The following is a 20,468-nucleotide window of genomic DNA, read 5'->3' on the forward strand; positions in this document are numbered from 1 at the left end:
AAATTATCAGAAAAAGTCTAAACTTTTCAAAATAGTTTAATCATACTGAGACGACTTTTAATATGTAGGTCACAACAATCTCACCTTTGACCCGAGAGTTGATGAGTGCAACATGGCGGGACTAAATCCAGGGATAGATCTTGGTACGTAGTTTCAGCTTATAAAACGTCCTTTTGGACTCAGTTTTAAATCGCTAATGACTGAAGTTTTAGACAGACGATTGGCTTTACAATCTTGAAAAATAGTTTGTTTTTCTCAACTTATTTGTGTTTTATAAAACTTCAAAGTTGAACCATGTTTGGTACGCGATGCGACTGTTTGAACAGGACACTTCACGCTCCGCTTATTGTCAGACGATCGCGATCGTTATCCACGTACACGGCACAAAGGTTGATAGATTTATAGATCGTTGGTGAAATAATAAGGTCATCAATATTCCATAACTTATCACAACTCCCAATGTTCACACTTAGTTTGTAAAGACTATTATCACCACCATCACCATATCATCATATCATCATCATTACTATCACAGGTACTCGAATCAATCTGTATGATTAAAAAAAAAAATATGTATGATAAATAAGACTTTACCATACATTTTAAAAAAATCATACAGATTGAATCGGGTACCTGTGATCACTATCATTTCATTATGATAGTCTTGACGTCTCGTCATAATCATCATCATTGTCGCGTCGTCATCATCATCATCATCATCATCATCATCATCATCATCATCATCATCATCATCGACATCGTCATCATCATCATCATCATCATCATCATCATCATCATCATCATCATCATCATCATCATCATCTTTTCAAATGAAGCATTTATATTAGCCCTAGCTATATACAGTCGAGTGGTAAACTAATGGACAAAACTGAGGAAAGATAGCAGAATATGAATGATTTAGCTTAGTAAAAGTAAATTTTCCTGATAAAATTAAATGAAGTGAACTTCACAATGGTGGTGTATACATGTATTTCAGTATGAACAATATGTGTACATTTTGAGGAACATTTATTCCTGTATGAAGTATCAACTTCTGGGTTATACCTGATATCTTTTCCCTTCTAGTGAGTGTTCAAGTCTTCTTTCAAATGTTTGGGTGGTTCCTATAGTAACAATAATAGGTGGAAGTTTGTTGCAGGTGTTGATTAATCTGTTGATGTGAAAGTATTTCCTGATGGCATGTTTTTTGAATATTTTTATTGATGATCCTTAGTGTCATTGTGGGTTAAATTTGATGAAATCTGTGAATAGGGTATTTGTATTTTAATTGTGTTTCTCATGACTCAACTCGCCCTATATTTCTTCAATCTTGTGAAATAATAAAAAAGGCGCCCTCTATGGCAGGGTGAGAGAAAAATCGCAATGTCATTGATCAAAAATTGTAAGGCCAAATTTTTTAATTTATTTGTTGAAATTTCAGATAAACAAATGGTTCATAGTTCCTTTGGACTTTAATTGTCATATAAACTGTTATAATTATCACACATACTTCCTTTTTAATATTTTTTTTTAAATCTTTGACTGACCGACTCATTATTGTGGTGAGAAGCATAAAATTTTAAGTAAGGGATCCCTTATCTGTAGTTATAAAAATATTCTGTAATTTTTGTAAAGAGAATCATTATTTTGTTTTGTTTTTTAACCAGATCTTGAGTGGGTTCAAAAAGTGAAGGTTAATTTACCAGCTGTGAATAAAAGAGCTGATGAACTGAAAACAAAAAGAACTGTAAAGAAACAATGGCAGGTAAGGATAAGATACTTGATCAGTCTGGCAGGTATGTCTGTCTGTCTGTCTGTCTGTCTGTCTGTCTGTCGGGGTTTGACCACAGTCCCTCTGTCTCTATCTGTGATAGAGGGACAGTGGTTTTACCTTTTCAGTAGCCAGGATGTAGAGTCATCTGGGTGAGTGGTTAGAGTGTCAGGCAATCTGATTAAAATCGGATGTGGTGAAAGCGGCTAGATGCCTTTATTTACCTCTATTTCCATCGTTTGTGATGTTTGTTTTGTTCCAAGTGATCGCCGCCTTCCCAAGACTACAGGTAGGCTACAGTTAGGATAGCTGAAATAGTGTAGTAGTGTTAGTCCTTCAGGTCTACAGGCAGGCTACAGTTAGGATAGCTGAAATAGTGTAGTAGTGTTAGTCCTTCAAGTCTACAGGTAGACTACAGTTAGGATAGCTGAAATAATGTAGTAGTGTTAGTCCTTCAAGTCTACAGGTAGGCTACAGTTAGGATAGCTGAAATAGTGTAGTAGTGTTAGTCCTTCAAGTCTACAGGTAGGCTACAGTTAGGATAGCTGAAATAGTGTAGTAGTGTATAGGCTACAGTTAGGATAGCTGAAATAGTGTAGTAGTGTTAGTCCTTCAAGTCTACAGGTAGGCTACAGTTAGGATAGCTGAAATAGTGTAGTAGTGTTAGTCCTTCAAGTCTACAGGTAGGCTACAGTTAGGATAGCTGAAATAGTGTAGTAGTGTTAGTCCTTCAAGTCTACAGGTAGACTACAGTTAGGATAGCTGAAATAGTGTAGTAGTGTTAGTCTTTCAAGACTACAGGTAGACTACAGTTAGGATAGCTGAAATAGAGTAGTAGTGTTAGTTCTTCAAGACTACAGGTAGACTACAGTTAGGATAGCTGAAATAGTGTAGTAGTGTTAGTTCTTCAAGACTACAGGTAGACTACAGTTAGGATAGCTGAAATAGAGTAGTAGTGTTAGTTCTTCAAGACTACAGGTAGACTACAGTTAGGATAGCTGAAATAGTGTAGTAGTGTTAGTCCTTCAAGTCTACAAGTAGGCTACAGTTAGGATAGCAGAAAAAGTGTAGTAGTGTTAGTTCTTCAAGTCTACACATAGGCTACAGTTAGGATAGCTGAAATAGTGTAGTAGTGTTAGTCCTTCAAGTCTACAGGTAGGCTATAGTTAGGATAGCTGAAATAGTGTAGTAGAGTTAGTCCTTCAATTCTACAGGTAGGCTACAGTTAGGATAGCTGAAATAGTGTAGTAGTGTTAGTCCTTCAAGTCTACAAGTAGGCTACAGTTAGGATAGCTGAAATAGTGTAGTAGTGTATAGGCTACAGTTAGGATAGCTGAAATAGTGTAGTAGTGTTAGTCCTTCAAGTCTACAGGTAGGCTACAGTTAGGATAGCTGAAATAGTGTAGTAGTGTTAGTCCTTCAAGTCTACAGGTAGGCTACAGTTAGGATAGCTGAAATAGTGTAGTAGTGTTAGTCCTTCAAGTCTACAGGTAGACTACAGTTAGGATAGCTGAAATAGTGTAGTAGTGTTAGTCTTTCAAGACTACAGGTAGCAGGGCATGCCTTTTGAGGCGAGCGATCGCTCCGCTCGCCTACCGCTCGCGCAAACTAAAATCCACGAGAGCGATTTTCCACTCGCCTGGGCCCCAACGAACCTGTACAACAGGCTGATGTTATTTTATATAATTTTTCAGTATGTGGTTACCATAAAAATCAACGTTTGTTCGGTAAAATTACGTGGTGGGAGCGTGGCACACTTCCGTATTCATAATCGTCGATCTCCAGCTGAAGTCAGCGCTGTGACCTATATATGTATCTGAAATTTGCATTGCACTACCCTTATATGGGAAAAATAGTGACGTATTCGCAGCGGGACATGCATGATGTCATGGCATATCATAAATATTGATCAGCTCAGTATGCGTGGAGATTTCAACTTTCGCATCATTGCAAAATTGCGCAATTACGATTGATACGTTGACTGTTTGTAGTTCTCGTTTTCAGCAATCCATCGATGAGTTTTTAGTTTTAAATTCCGATCGGCCTAGTTTTGTTAGAACAGGGTTTTTGGAGACCATCCGGCATCCTACGTGAATGTCTCCTCCGGAACATGAACAACAACTGCGATTTATAGTTGCTACACAAAGTACATGCCTAGAGTTCCGACAATAGCTTGGCGATGTTTTGGAGGGCATTGAAAGAATGACAATAAAATATTATAAGATCGACTATTTTACAAAATAAAAATAAAAATAATCTGTCGATATTTTTCCCATCTTATCTTATTATTCTCGTGCAGTTTTCAGAGAAATTCCCGGGTTTTTATTTCATAATCTCCAACACGCAGTTTCATCGTTTTTGTCAGATGATCTATTCATCTGCCGACCACGTCTGTTTTACCTCCATGACTTTGTCGACTGCTGTCTGTAACATATAAAATATTTGCTCGAATTTTCGCCTTGTCGTGATTTCTAAAACAAAGTAGGTCTGCTGCTCAGACGTGAACGGATCTCGCTACTTTAGTCGGCGACACCGGTCGTCGGATCCGTGTGCAGGTACTAGGTGGGGTTACGTGTTTTATTGTCTCGATCGAGTGAATGGTTACAAATCATTAGCAAGCAATTTAACGTCAACGTCAAAGCTCAACATCAGGAGGCATTTGTCATCTGGGGTACGTTAGTTTTTGTCAATTCATTATAGTTTTGAACAATCTCAAGTTTGAATTAGCTGTTAAGCGAAATAGAAGTGGTGGTTTCTTCAATGCCCTCCAAAACATGTACTTTCTAGCGACTATAAATTGTTCCGGAGGAGATATTCAGGTAGGATGTTATTATAAAAACGTTCTAAGAAAACAAGACCAGTTAGAATTTGAAATTAAAAACATATTTTTGTATTGTACTACTTGTAGTCACAACAAAAAACTTAATATTTTTTCAAGATTTTGATGTGCACAGACTTAACAAAATTGTTGCAATAATAATTGTTGTACAAATAACCAAACGAACTGTTACTTATAAATATATTTTTGCATACATTTTTTAAATGTGTGTTTTTTTATTCCATTTTATTTATTCGGAGCCAACTGGCCATTTGAAAATACAAATAGAAATGAAAATTAAATTTTTTTCTTCACTGGCCTGACTATTTTCAGGAGAGATATTAAATCACTCGCCTACCACTCACCTGGATGGTTTCAGGAGAGTGATTTTTAGCTCTCCTGCCATTTTCAAAAGACATGCCCTGAGGTAGACTACAGTTAGGATAGCTGAAATAGAGTAGTAGTGTTAGTTCTTCAAGACTACAGGTAGACTACAGTTAGGATAGCTGAAATAGTGTAGTAGTGTTAGTTCTTCAAGACTACAGGTAGACTACAGTTAGGATAGCTGAAATAGAGTAGTAGTGTTAGTTCTTCAAGACTACAGGTAGACTACAGTTAGGATAGCTGAAATAGTGTAGTAGTGTTAGTCCTTCAAGTCTACAAGTAGGCTACAGTTAGGATAGCTGAAATAGTGTAGTAGTGTTAGTCCTTCAAGTCTACAGGTAGGCTATAGTTAGGATAGCTGAAATAGTGTAGTAGAGTTAGTCCTTCAATTCTACAGGTAGGCTACAGTTAGGATAGCTGAAATAGTGTAGTAGTGTTAGTCCTTCAAGTCTACAAGTAGGCTACAGTTAGGATAGCTGAAATAGTGTAGTAGTGTATAGGCTACAGTTAGGATAGCTGAAATAGTGTAGTAGTGTTAGTCCTTCAAGTCTACAGGTAGGTTACAGTTAGGATAGCTGAAATAGTGTAGTAGTATTAGTCCTTCAAGTCTACAAGTAGGCTACAGTTAGGATAGCTGAAATAGTGTAGTAGTGTTAGTCCTTCAAGTCTACAGGTAGGCTACAGTTAGGATAGCTGAAATAGTGTAGTAGTGTTAGTCCTTCAAGTCTACAGGTAGGCTACAGTTGGGATAGCAGAAATAGTGTAGTAGTGTTAGTCCTTCAAGTCTACAGGTAGGCTACAGTTAGGATAGCTGAAATAGTGTAGTAGAGTTAGTCCTTCAAGTCTACAGGTAGGCTACAGTTGGGATAGCTGAAATAGTGTAGTAGTGTTAGTCCTTCAAGTCTACAGGTAGGCTACAGTTAGGATAGCTGAAATAGTGTAGTAGTGTTAGTCCTTCAAGTCTACAAGTAGGCTACAGTTAGGATAGCTGAAATAGTGTAGTGTAGTGTTAGTCCTTCAAGACTACAGGTAGGCCACAGTTAGGATAGCTGAAATAGTGTAGTAGTGTTAGTCCTTCAAGTCTACAGGTAGGCTACAGTTAGGATAGCTGACGTAGTGTAATAGTGTTAGTCCTTCAAGTCTACTGGTAGACTACAGTTAGGATAGCTGAAATAGTGTAGTGTAGTGTTAGTCCTTCAAGACTACAGGTAGGCTACAGTTAGGATAGCTGAAATAGTGTAGTAGTGTTAGTCCTTCAAGTCTACAGGTAGGCTACAGTTAGGATAGCTGAAATAGTGTAGTAGTGTTAGTCCTTCAAGTCTACAGGTAGGCTATAGTTAGGATAGCTGAAATAGTGTAGTAGTGTTAGTCTTTCAAGACTACAGGTAGGCTACAGTTATGATAGCAGAAATAGTGTAGTAGTGTTAGTCCTTCAAGTCTACAGGTAGGCTATAGTTAGGATAGCTGAAATAGTGTAGTAGTGTTAGTTCTTCAAGACTACAGGTAGGCTACAGTTAGGATAGCTGAAATAGTGTAGTAGTGTTAGTCCTTCAAGTCTATTGGTAGGCTACAGTTAGGATAGCTGAAATAGTGTAGTAGTGTTAGTCCTTCAAGTCTACAGGTAGGCTACAGTTAGGATAGCAGAAATAGTGTAGTAGTGTTAGTCCTTCAAGTCTACAGGTAGGGTAAAGGAGTACTAATGGCTAATATTCGACAATTTTCTTAACAGGCAGCATGGATGTTGAAGGCAGTAACTTGCATCGATTTGACTACATTATCTGGAGATGACACTTTCACCAATGTCCAACGACTGTGTTACAAAGCCAAACATCCTATACGAACAGACTTATTAAAGGCAATGGAAATGCAAGACAAAGGTAGAGAAATACTTAGTGAAATATGCCATATTTCAGTTTCCAATGTTACAGCCATTTTGCACATTTGCAGATTTGGCAAAGTGAGGACTAAAATTTGGTCATTTTGCCATGAATAGTGTTTTGGAATGTGTTTTCTGAAAAGACATTACAGTGGTGATTAGGCATGTTTTGATTACTGTAGTCACTAATAAAATAGTACATTGAAAACTTAAAACAGAAAATGAGTGGTACATGTAGCTTTGTTTTGGCTGTCAGTATGGCAACTACTCTGTTCCTCGCTTATAGTGCTGACAAAGTGTGTGAACAGCACTCCTAGTGGCCAAACCCTGAAATGTTTTAATTCTCATATAACCCGAATATGGCATATTGGACAACTCTTCTGATGTTCAGTTACCTATTATGGATTGAAATGACATAAACTCAAAAATGCTTGTTGTGATCTTTTGACATTAAGATTACTGGACATTTTATTCTAGATATTACCTGTGGTGCAATCTGTGTCTACTCAGCAAGGGTATCAGATGCTGTAAAGGCGTTGAAAGCAGTGAAAGGAGAAAACATCCCAGTGGCATCAGGTATGGCACCCTCAGTGGTGAAATATAGAAATTGCATGTCAGCCTTCTCAGCTGGCTACCCACCCACTATCAAAATACAGTAAACCTAGATATTTTCATTACTAGAAAATTTTGTTATTTTACAGTCTTCAGCTACCTCTCAAAGATTAATTTTTACTAATTACCAGACTGGTACATTGTGTTCATGTACAAGAAGGCATTTTAGTCTCTACATATTTTGTTTCTAGTGAAATAAGTCTTTAGTGAAAATTTCTAGGTTTATCTGATAGGACCATGGGAAAAATCATTCAAATAGTTAGTGACATGATTATACATTACCATACAAGTGAACTAAGGCCAAAAAAACTGAATTGTTTCTGGTCAGGAAAGTTTGTCTAAAATGGTGTGACGACGTGATTTTTTTTTTAATTCTCAACAAACCTGTCACTCTGTCTACTATTTATGACAGTTACTGTTCTGTTTATTTAGTACTTTAGAGCAAGTATGTATGTAGGGCAGATGTCATTTGCTTGTTCATGGTTGGCTCTGCAGTTGTCTTCAGTGAAGTAGGGCTTAGACCAAAGCAACACCAAACCATTTTCATAAGTACGTTAAATCCAAACGCCAGGATAATATTGGAATAGCACCCCTCAAACAAAAAGGTCAGCTAATAAATGATAGCAAAGGAAAGGCAGATATCCTGATTGAACAATTCAAATCCGTGTTTACAAAGTCCTCATCAACAGATGCCATGCCGACAATTAGAAAAGTAAAGAAACTAAAACCATTGGAACAGCTAACAATTGATAACAAAGGAGTGGAAAAATTATTAAAAACAATAAATCCATCGAAGGCATCAGGTCCAGATTTAATACTAAATCTCGTGTTACGCGACTGCGCTGAACAACTCGCACCAGGACTAACAAAAATATTCCAAATTTCAGTTGACTCAGGATCCTTACCAGACGACTGGCTTACAGCAAACATTGCCCCAGTGTTTAAAAATGGGGATAAACACTTACCAGAAAACTACAGGCCGATTTCATTAACATCCGTTACAAGTAAACTCCTTGAACATATAATTTGCCGACATATTCTTCAACACTTGGAAAGAAACCACATACTGTCATCACTAAACCATGGCTTTAGGTCAGACTTTTCTTGTGAAACCCAATTAGTTGTAACTCTCCATGATTTCATGAAATCTTTCGACCAGAACACCCAAACAGACATTGCTATATTGGATTTTTCCAAGGCATTCGACATGGTCCCTCACACAAAGCTTCTCTATAAGTTAAACAACTATGGCATCCATGGATCTATCCACTCGTGGATTACATCTTTCCTCACAAAACGTTACATGAGAGCAGTAGTGGAAGGGGAATACTCAGACCTAGTTACCGTTGTTTCGGAGTCCCCCAGGGCACTGTACTTGGGCCGTTACTATTCTTGTGCCACATAAATGACTTACCTGAGTGTGTCAAATCAAATGTTAGACTCTTTGCCGATGGCTGCCTATTGTATAGACAGATCAAGACCTATCAGGATCACTTCACTCTGCAAAGAGACTTAGATCAACTGGAAATATGGGCCACCACTTGGGGGATGTGTTTTAATGCCAAAAAGTGCTACATCATGTCTCTTTGAAATAAATCTTCTCATTTCTATACACTGAGTAACTACATATTGCAGCAGGTCACACAAAATCCTTATCTTGGTCTCACTTTGTCAGAGGACATGAAATGGACTCCACATATTGCAAATATCACAAAGAAAGCAAACTCTACATTGGGGTTTCTGAGAAGAAACCTTCGTCATTGTACGCAGTCATGTAAGAAAACAGCTTACATCTCACTAGTAAGATCCATGCTAGAATATGGTTCAGTGGTTTGGGACCCTTACTTACATAAAAACATTGACCGACTCGAACAGGTACAGCGCAGAGCAGCACGTTTCATCACAGGGAACTACAGGAGTAGGGACGAAGGGTGTGTCACCAAAATGGTAGAAAGCCTCGAACTTACATCACTCCAGGATAGACGCACAGCAAACAGGCTAATTTTTCTATACAGGGTGGTTGAGGGCCTAGTACCAGCAATTCAACCAGCGGACTATCTTAAACCCGTAAGACCCAAAAGATCTATAAAAGCTAGGAAATTTGCGGACTGTATCTCATCTAACATTGTTGAACAAAGAGTTACTATAACAACTCAAAATGCTTTGAAATTGACAATTGTAAAACTGCTCAATACAAACAGTCATTCTTTGTAAAAACACTAGTAGACTGGAACCATCTGGACAATAGTACTGTGTGCGCTAAATCTTGTGACGTCTTTAAAATGGCAGTCACTGTCAAAAACCATTCTGACTAAATACTCTCCCCGGTGTGTTATTCCTTACCCAGGACCTACACCGTAACTATACAGATACAGATACAGAAGTAGGGAGGGTTATTTTTGTTTCCACACAGATCTGCAGACTGTATGCACTGGAAAAACACACAAAAAAGTTGACACAGGGGTATTTAAGTGTAGCACTCACTGACCAGAAACTATTCTTCTTTATTTTTGACCTAATCATTTCTTTTATTCAAGTTTTTTGTGGACAGAAACATAATACAAAAAGCAACACATTTTTAAAAGTACAATGTTGCCGGTGAACAGCATTGTACATTGGTGTACCAGAATATCAGCAGTCATGTCGTACATTGGTGTACCAGAATATCAGCAGTCATGTCGTACATTGGTATACCAGAATATCAGCAGTCATGTCGTACATTGGTGTACCAGAATATCAGCAATCATGTCGTACTTTGGTGTACCAGAATATCAGCAGTCATGTTTTACATTGGTGTACCAGGATATCAGCAATCATGTCGTACATTGGTGTACCAGAATATCAGCAGTCATGTCGTACATTGGTGTACCAGAATATCAGCAATCATGTCGTACTTTGGTGTACCAGAATATCAGCAGTCATGTTTTACATTGGTGTACCAGGATATCAGCAGTCATGTCGTACATTGGTGTACCAGAATATCAGCAGTCATGTCGTGTGTACAAAGAAAATATTGACTAAGGGATTTCACGTCTCATTGCAGATCTTGCGAGGTATGCAAATATACCTAGCAACAATGGTTGTCAAACATGTGATCGTGGTCAAGCTTTCGTCATGGACATGTGCAATGATGTTGAGAACAATAGTGTTGCTAAGCATTTGATATTCAGCTTGACCACCCTCACATGGTTGCCATGGATGCAATGGCTCATGTGGGATCTCGTGAGATCTGCCATGAGACAAAAAATGGTTTATTATCAGAAGTCTTTGATGTAAAACTCATATTTCTTATTTTATTTCAAGTTGCTACTGGTTTCCCAGCTGGTCAGACTCCACTGCAACAGAGACTTGAGGAAATCAAACAAGCAGTATCTGATGGTGCAACGGAAATAGACATTGTCATAAACAGGACATATGCATTAGGTGGCAACTGGAAAGGTAATGCACAATACACTGTAACAGTGAACATTTTTATTTTGGTTGTAAACTCATTTACTTTGTGATGTTTGTGTAATAATAAATAAGCGTGAAACTAAACTTATTTTCACTGATACATTCTGAATAACCATACAGGTAATAATATTTCATCAATCAATCAATCAATCAATCAAAAGAATTTGTATTTCAAATGAATACATGTACTCACAATGTGCTGTGCAATCTGATTAAAATCTGATGTGTTGAAAGCAGCTAAGTGCTTTATTTATCTCTATTTCCATCATTTTGTGTCATTTGTTTTTGTTTCGAGTGATCACTGCATCCCACAGATGTAGGATGTGGTGATCACTCGGAACAACAACAAACGACACAAAACGATGGAAATAGTCAAGATAAACCATTTAGCCACTTTCACCACATCGGATTTTAATCAGATTGTGTGCTGTGGTGATAGTAAGAAGTGTTTATTATAGTGGCATGTGAATACAGAGTTACAAATTGATAGTAAAAAGAAAGTTAATACATCACCCAGCACATCAGGCTTATTTGTCACGATGAAATTAAATAACTAATCTAAAGAAAGAGGAAAATGGAACGAACACAATCCTATGAAGTAAAGAAAAGTAACAGTACTACGACGAAATGTACAAATGATTACACCTTCTGGTGTTTGCTTGTTGAATAAATTTACTAGTTGCTCTTGGCTTATTGGTCATTATAAAGTTCCATTTGTCTGACATTTGTCTGAAATATCCAAAATGTGGACACGAATTAAGTAATACAGGTGATATGTACTCTGTAGTTAAAATGTTTATCCACCAAAATTTAAAGATTAGCCAAAATCTGAAACATTACCCTTCAGCTAAAATATTTGTATGCCAAAATAAATACTTTTGCAGTACTCTAGTTAGGCCTAAAAAATAATTGAAATTAACTTTTCTGGGTCCCCTGAGGCCAGTTACCTACCCCCCCCCCCTCCCCCACTTAGCTTTTCACTGGTGACCCTAAACTTTTTTTCATGTTTTCGAGAAAAAGTAATAAAATTGCAAAAAAGTGTCATGAAAAATAGTGAAACTGACATCAACTTAAAAAGACAAAATAAAACTATTCTTCCAATCTGTAATGGCTGTACATCTGATAGGAAGAAATAAACAACACAGAGACCATTTGGAAAACAATGGAAAACCTGAACTAGACACTCACATAGAAAAAATGTATATAATGAAATAAAATAAGATTTCTACCTACCCCACCAATTCTAAAATTGAGTGTAATTGGAACCACACAATCTTTTGTATTATGCCTAATATATTATTTGATCCGAAATCAATACTTTTGCAGTACTAATAGTTAGGTCAAACTTTCAGATATTAGGTAATCTTATGAAAAGTTTGTAATCTTGGTACTTGAAATTGTTAATCAAAAATATTTGCACTTCAATGTAGTTGTAATTGTACCACCTAAGTTAATCTAAACTCTTGCTTGAAATGTAGTTGTATTTGTACCACCTAAGTTAATCTAAACTTATGCTTGAAATGTAGTTGTATTTGTACCACCTTAGACTGTAAGATACGTCGTGACATTTCGCTAGGTGTTGGCCGATGGTTGAGGGCGCCCCGTCATGGCGTACCTTACAGACTAGTACCACCTAAGTTAATCTAAACTCATGCTTGAAATGTAGTTGTATTTGTACCACCTAAGTTAATCTAAACTCATGCTTAAATGTAGTTGTATTTGCACCACCTAAGTTAGGCTAAACTCTTGCTTGAAATGTGGTTGCAAATGTACCACGTAAGTTAATCTAAACTCTTGCTTGAAATGTGGTTGTAATTGTACCAACTAAGTTAGTCTAAACTCTTGCTTGAAATGTAGTTGTATTTGTACCACCTATGTTAGTATGAACTTTTGCTTGAAATGTAGTTGTATTTGTACCACCTAAGTTAGTATGAACTCTTGTTTGAAATGTAGTTGTATTTGTACCACCTATGTTAGTCTAAACTCTTGTTTGAAATGTAGTTGTAATTGTACCACCTAAGTTAGTCTATAAACTCTTGCTTGAAATGTGGTTGTAAATGTACCACCTAAGTTAGCCTAACCTCTTGCTTGAAACGTAATTATACTACCTAAGTTAGTCTAAAATATTGACATTATTTGATTACAGGCGTTTATGATGAAGTGAAGGCATGTAAAGCAGCATGTGGGAATGCTCACATGAAAACAATCCTAGCAACAGGAGACTTAGGATCATTGGTTAATGTCCAGAAAGCCAGTCTGGTTGCTATGATGGCAGGTAAGTTGCTATGACAACAGGACGTGATGGAATGAATGTTGTTAAAACTTCAGGGTGATTGCTATGATAATAATTCAGTTGCTATGATAGCAGTGCAGTTGCTAAGGCCTGAGAGTGATTGCTATGATAACAATTCAGTTGCTATGAGAGCAGTGCAGTTGCTAAGGCCTGAGAGTGATTGCTATGATGACAGTTCAGTTGCTATGATAGCAGTATAGTTACTAAGACACAAGATTTATTACTATGGCAACAGTTCGAGTGTTATGATGACAGTATGGTTGCTAAGACATTAGGTTGATTACTATGACAACAGCTCAGTTACTATGATAGCAGTTCAGTGGCTAAGGCCTGAGAGTGATTGCTATGATACTATCGATTGCGTTGACCCGTCCCGTTTGAGGGAACTAGACACATCGTGATAACTGCGGTCTTCACAACATTATTTTGCATAAATTTCACCAGTGGGATCTGTAAGTGGGGTTTCAAAGATATCGGTACTGCGGGAAATGTAAACACTGCTCTGTACCATAACAAAGCATCATTGAAACTGTTTCAACTTCCATGTTTTGACTGTCGCACTACGACAGTGACACTTTAGCGGCTTTCACAGTCATTCATGTTTCAACTATCACTTGAAAACATCTACAAATCTACAAATCTGTTTGGAATTACTAAACTACTTGGATGATACACGTAAACCGACTGCCAAAGCAAGGGGTTACACTGTACATGTAATATTGCAGACATTATTTGTTTTCTTGTACCTGCAACTCTAGCTTTGATGATTACCTTATGCCAAATTCTAGACGGGTTAGCTGTCTAGACACGATGAGGTCCAACATACGCAAATATAAACAACACTGCACTCTATACTACGTACGTAACGGCATGTGACCTTGTCAACGAAAATTACCGAAGGGTGGTACAAGCCAATCGTTCAATCGTAGTGGCAACACTTATAGGACATTCACAATAATTGAGTTGAATAGACTATGGAGAGGGCATCGCTAAAATACACCTAAGGTTCTAAGTTAGGCCACGTTTGGAACGAATACAAATGTAAATCCGGAAATTACCGATGAGATGTCACGATTGACGTGACCTCTAAACTTCGACTAAATTGTCGTAGATCGATAGCGTGGTATTGCGAACGTTTTTTTCAGTACTAACAACAAGTTGATCGTTCGACTGATGTTGATTCAATCCTTCTATAAGTTAACGTGAAAACCAAACAGTTCGATCGCCTGAAACATGTCAAATAATTATTCAGCAGTAGTTTAGTAATTCCAAACAGATTTGTGGATGTTTTCAAGTGATAGTTGAAACATGCATGGCTTTGAAAGCTACTAACGTGTTCATCACTGTCGTGTGCGACAGTCAAAATCAACTGTGTATAAATTATGGAAACGTGCGAATAAAACGAAAATGAAGAAATTATGTTTCTTGTGCGTCAGTTTTAAAATGACACAGGCCCCTAAGTTTGATGTTGCGGCATACTGTCAAGCATGAAGCAACACGTTAATCGTACGTAACAGATACTCACTACATTCAGGACACACTTCAAGTTCAGTTACAGTCACTAATACCAAGCTAATAGGTAATACGTAGGCTAAAACCATCGATGGTTCAGCAAGAATTATGAGACACTCCCGACAGTTTAAAACTAAGACCAAAACCAGAACTTTAAAATCAACATGTACAATGTACAAATCCAGAACAGTTTTTTGTAACACAGACTCTTCATCTATCAAAGTTAGCGGAGGAAATACATGGTAGTTGAAACAGTATCAATGACGCTTTCTTATGGTACAGAGAAGTGTTTACATTTCCCGCATTGCCGATATCTTTGAAACCCTACTTACAGATCCCACTGGTGAAATTTACTTAAAATAGTGTTGTGAAGACCACAGTTATTACAATGTACCTAGTTCCCTCAAACGGGACGGGTCAACGCAATCGATAGTAGCAGTATGGTTGCTAAGACAGGGTGAGTACTATGACAACAATTGCTATGGTAACAGTAATGTCTCTGTCTTTTGTTTGCAGGGTCTGATTTCATAAAAACATCTACTGGTAAAGAGGGTGTCAATGCTACATTTCCTGTTGCCTTGACGATGGTTCGAGCTATCCGAGATTACTATCACAAAACAGGATACAAGGTAAATTACTTGTAGGCTGTGTTTCCATGGCAATGTTTTCAAATAAAAACTCTAAAGTCAATAATGTCTTTTCTGTTTGAAGTGGCCATATGGATGAGGATTTGGTATTTATTTTGGATTTTAATTTTTGAAACAATTTTATAATGGCTTCCTACTTGAAAAATCATCATGAAATAACATTGACAAAGTCCTTGTTTGTAACTCAATAAATTGTGAAAATCTATAAAGAAATGTATAAAAAATTTTGGGTATTTATTTTGGAATTCAATTTAAAAAAAAAAGATTTTATCATGGCTTCCTACTTGATAAATCAATGTGAAACAACATTGACAAAGTTCTTGTTTGTAACTCAGTACATTGCAAAAGCTAAAAAATGTATAAAAAGTTTGTTATTGTACGTATATCTTGTGATATGGACAACTGTTTTTATTTATGTCTTTATTTAGTATAGTGTACAATTACCAGTGATCTCCAGGTAAGGTTTTTAGAGTCATAATTACGCAATACCCAAAACCTGGTGAAAGTTTCCAAAGTGCCTTAAATATCAGTTCAGTTCAGTTCAGTTCATATAGGGACAAATATCAAAAGATAATAAAGTCCCTCACATCCTTTTAGTCGTGCAAAAATGCTGATCTATATTGTTCTTAAACTTATAGGGATCCCCTTTAAAGTTTCATGAAATCAGGTAGAGTTTGCCTTTTGATACCCTATGACAAAAAGAATATTGTCTTCAACCTTTGACCTTTAACCTTTGTCCTCATAGGTTGGATTCAAACCAGCTGGTGGTATACGCACTGCGAAAGATGCATGCTCATGGTTGGCCTTGATGAAAGAAGAACTTGGCAACGATTGGTTGACACCGTCAATGTTTCGCATCGGAGCAAGTAGTTTACTCGGTGATATAGAACGACAGCTGTTCCATTACGTCACTGGTCGGTATGCAGCATCACATGAACTTGCCATGGCATAGATTCACTTTCTTCATATCATCTTCCCAAGTCTTCACATCGTCTTCTCAAGTCTTCACATCGTCTTCCCAATTCTTCACATCGTCTTCCCAAGTCTTCACATCGTCTTCTTAATTCTTCACGTCGTCTTCCCAAGTCTCCCAATACTAAATATTCTCCTGGACTTTATTTTTACTGTTTCACAGAAATCGACATGAAACTTAGATAATTTCAATGTATTCCTTTGTAAATTTGTGAAAATTAGGTCAAGGCAAAACATCCAATTACTTTTTTCATTGAAACTTAATCCTGTTTTGATAAACTTTTATTTTTTGTGTACAAACAAATAAACCTCCTTATATAGAGAGAATTTAGGCTAGCATGAAGAGGAACAAAGGCAAAGCAAACATTTTGTATGTTCCATAGTATCGGTTTCCCAGATTCTAACCACTTGGGGCTCTACTACCAGACCACTAGTCTTGGTTACCCAGACTCCCACTGCTGGGGGCTCTACTACCAGAATACCTAGATTAGAGTCTGTTGAAACGTAATCCCAATTCACCCACACTGGAAGTCACACAGAACATTTCTTCCAAGTCATGACAAATGGGCTTATGAGGCTTGTTTGTTGTATAATTAAGATGTATCAGTCACTAGAGACATGATAACCTGTTATGAAAATACCTGGATCGTTCAGCTTGCAATGTTGGATGTGAAGTATTCCCCAGCATGCATTGCTCAGGGAAAGAGATCTGGTGTAGGTGACTTTGGATTACATTTCCCCAGACTCTTGTCTGGGTGGTCTTGTAGTAGAGTCCCCAGCACTGAGAGTCTGGGTAACCAAGACTAGTGGTCTTGTAGTAGAGCCCCAGTGGTGAGAGTCTGGGTAACCAAGACTAGTGGTCATGTAGTAGAGCCCCCAGTGGTGAGAGTCTGGGTAACCAAGACTAATGGTCTTGTAGTAGAGTGCCAACAGTGAGAGTCTGGGTAACCAAGACTAGTGGTCTTGTAGTAGAGCCCCAGTGGTGAGAGTCTGGGTAACCAAAACTAGTGCTCATGTAGTAGAGCCCCAGCAGTGAGAGTCTGGGTAACCAAGACTATATTTTCCATAGTGTCTTACCCTGTGTATAGCAGGCGTCTTTTCCACCAGATTTGCCAAATTCAATGACTCTGTTTTGGTATGATTACACATTATACATGTGAAACAGTGGTTGATTTTATCTTTAAGTATTGTAGTAACAGGTGTAAATCAATTTTTGGGTGTGTTAGTTAAATTTATGGTACCATATCATGTATACAGCTTTAACGAAAATATTCACCCACAGGTGATGCAATACTGTTCAGGGTGTATGATATCATGAGTAAATTGTTGTATCTAAGAAAAATATTATTTTTTAAATAGTTGAAGCTAGTGCAGTTTTAAACACAAAATACTAGAGCTAAGATAAAATCAGCTTTGTTCCTGTACAAATATTATAATACTCAAAACTGTCTTTATTTTGAAAATGTAATTTACTGGTAAGCCTTCCTAAAAAAATTGTTTGGTTCTGGTTACCCGACCCCACCTAGTTTTTCACTGCCGACCTTTTTTGTAGCATATTCGAGAGGGAAAAAATAATAAAATTGTGAAAATTATGAAGTCTCACAAGAAATAATGCCCTGACTAGGCGTAAAAAAGAAAATTGTGTGGTTCCGATTACGGTCAATTTAAAAATAGGTTGGATAGATAGGGTTTTCAAGTAGTTACGTTTACTGTTGTTTTCCATATGGTCTCTGTGTTATTGGTTTTTTCCTATCAGATGTACAACCATTACAGATTGTAAAAACAGTTTTATATTGTCTTTTTAAGGTGATGTCAGTTTCCGCATCCACTATTTCTCACGAGACTTCACAATTTTCATGATTTTCTTAATGTTTTATTTGAATACGTATAAAAAAGTTCAGGGTCAGCAGTTAAAAACTAGATGCGATTGGGTAAACAGAACCAACAATTTTTTTTAGGCACTGTTAGGCTCACATGTCCATAACGTCACATGTTCTGAGTGGGCAGACGCTTAGATGCCAAGGTCATAATCAGTCATAATACTTCTGTGAGAGTTTGTTTGATGAGGAGCAAAAGAAGTAAATGACGACAATTATAAGTCAAGAAGACAAGCATAATATGTAGACTGTTATAGGATAAAAAAATTGTTTCTCTCTGAAATATGATTTTTTTAAGGTGACCACAGATGACGCAAAGACATGAAGGTGTGTACGAATATACCAGTATAACTGTGTTTTTTCCTTTTGATTGTTAAAAAAATGTAAGTTGAGTTAGCAGAATCACACTTTTTTTTTATTTGGCCTTACTAAAAACATGAACATAAGTTGACATTCTTTTTCGATTGTAACCCTCTAGTATGAAGTAAAATACTATTATAGGTACCGAGAATTGTGGACTGCCATTATGAGGTATATCTTTAATATGACAATTTAGTAAGAATGATAATAAGTGATTTAATTTCAGACTTTGTTTCCATGGCAACACTGATTTGTTTGCCTGCATGCCATTCTGTATAACATTCTGTAAGACCACTAAGTTGTTAGAAATGTATGCAAATTTGTTTACTTGTATGTATGCAAATTTATTTACTTGTGTGCAAGGTGAAATTAATAAAGAGTTTATCAAATAGTTCAATTGTTGTGTTATTCAATGAGTCAAAGTGAATGTGACCCTCCAGTTTATGAAATAATACCTTCCCCTGGGTTCCGATTTGTAAAAAGTAACCCCCCTACAAAGATACTGACATTTTTTCAACTGTTACGACGTAATAAGTCGTTTTCAAAGTTTCTCTGTATTACCAAAAGCTACACGTGCCCATGGCCTAAGTAAATAATATTTTTGAGAAGTTTTAGATGCAGAAATAACAAAGAAACTGACATTTTTCAATTGTTGCATATTGAGTCGTTTTGGAAAGCATAGACCGATGATTCCCGAAGGAGCAAATCTCAGAATTCTCGGTAACTGTCGGCGTATTTAGGAACAAAAGAAATCCTTCAAACTTTCTCGAGACGATAACAGAGCTTGTAGTCCCCCTATTAACACCTGGAAGCATTATCTGTTGTGCATGGGTTCCCCTCTAGCCTGTGGTGCAAACTGATTCCCCGTAATTTTCTGTTTTATCACCTCATGAATAAAAATAATGAAAATATCTCTCTCTCTCTCTCTCTCTCTCTCTCTCTCTCTCTCTCTCTCTCTCTCTCTCTCTCTCTCTCTCTCTCTCTCTCTCTCTCTCTCTCTCTCTCTCTCTCTCTCTTTCTCTCTCTCTGCATTAATTAAAGTGTTGCGAGTTGAAAGAAATCTTGAAGTTAAGTTTATAACGAAAGTATGGCATTTTTCATAATTTTTTTATTAATATTTTCAGAAATATTGATTTTTATTTTTCAAAAATCACTCTAAATGACGTGTTTGATATTGTGAAACGTAAACGAGATGATTTGGTTTGGCCGTGGACACGTTATTATCGGTTAAACACAAAAAAGTCGCATTTTTCAACTATTGCGCAATAATGCGTTTTTGCAGTCGAAAGTACCCCAATTTCGCCTTTTTTGACCTATGTGAAGAAATCGCACTTTTGGGCTGTATACTGCCCTCTGCAGTTGACCTATCATTATAAATGCATAAATTAAAGTGTTGCGAGTTGAAAGAAATCTTGAAGTTAAGTTTATAACGAAAGTATGGCATTTTTCATAATTTTTTTATTAATATTTTCAGAAATATTGATTTTTATTTTTCAAAAATCACTCTAAATGACGTGTTTGATATTGTGAAACGTAAACGAGATGATTTGGTTTAGCCGTGGACACGTTATTATCGGTTAAACACAAAAAAGTCGCATTTTTCAACTATTGCGCAATAATGCGTTTTTGCAGTCGAAAGTACCCCAATTTCGCCTTTTTTGACCTATGTGAAGAAATCGCACTTTTGGGCTGTATACTGCCCTCTGCAGTTGACCTATCATTATAAATGCATAAATTAAAGTGTTGCGAGTTGAAAGAAATCTTGAAGTTAAGTTTATAACGAAAGTATGGCATTTTTCATAATTTTTTTATTAATATTTTCAGAAATATTGATTTTTATTTTTCAAAAATCACTCTAAATGACGTGTTTGATATTGTGAAACGTAAACGAGA

At 36.9% G+C, this 20,468-nt stretch overlaps 1 protein-coding gene across 1 annotated transcript; it reads left to right on the forward strand.

The window, feature by feature from the left end:
* The first annotated feature begins 99 nt into the window (after positions 1 to 99).
* On the forward strand, positions 100 to 18,949 carry LOC144452621 (deoxyribose-phosphate aldolase-like). Its single transcript, XM_078143744.1, has 8 exons — positions 100 to 143; positions 1,668 to 1,765; positions 6,703 to 6,850; positions 7,327 to 7,425; positions 10,765 to 10,899; positions 13,061 to 13,189; positions 15,236 to 15,348; positions 16,112 to 18,949. The coding sequence occupies exons 1-8, from the start codon at positions 113 to 115 to the stop codon at positions 16,316 to 16,318; spliced, it is 960 nt and encodes a 319-aa protein (XP_077999870.1). The 5' UTR covers positions 100 to 112; the 3' UTR covers positions 16,319 to 18,949.
* Positions 18,950 to 20,468: the final 1,519 nt, after the last annotated feature.

The sequence above is a fragment of the Glandiceps talaboti genome, chromosome 23 (assembly GCF_964340395.1).
Source record: "Glandiceps talaboti chromosome 23, keGlaTala1.1, whole genome shotgun sequence".
Taxonomy (NCBI): Eukaryota; Metazoa; Hemichordata; class Enteropneusta; family Spengelidae; genus Glandiceps; species Glandiceps talaboti.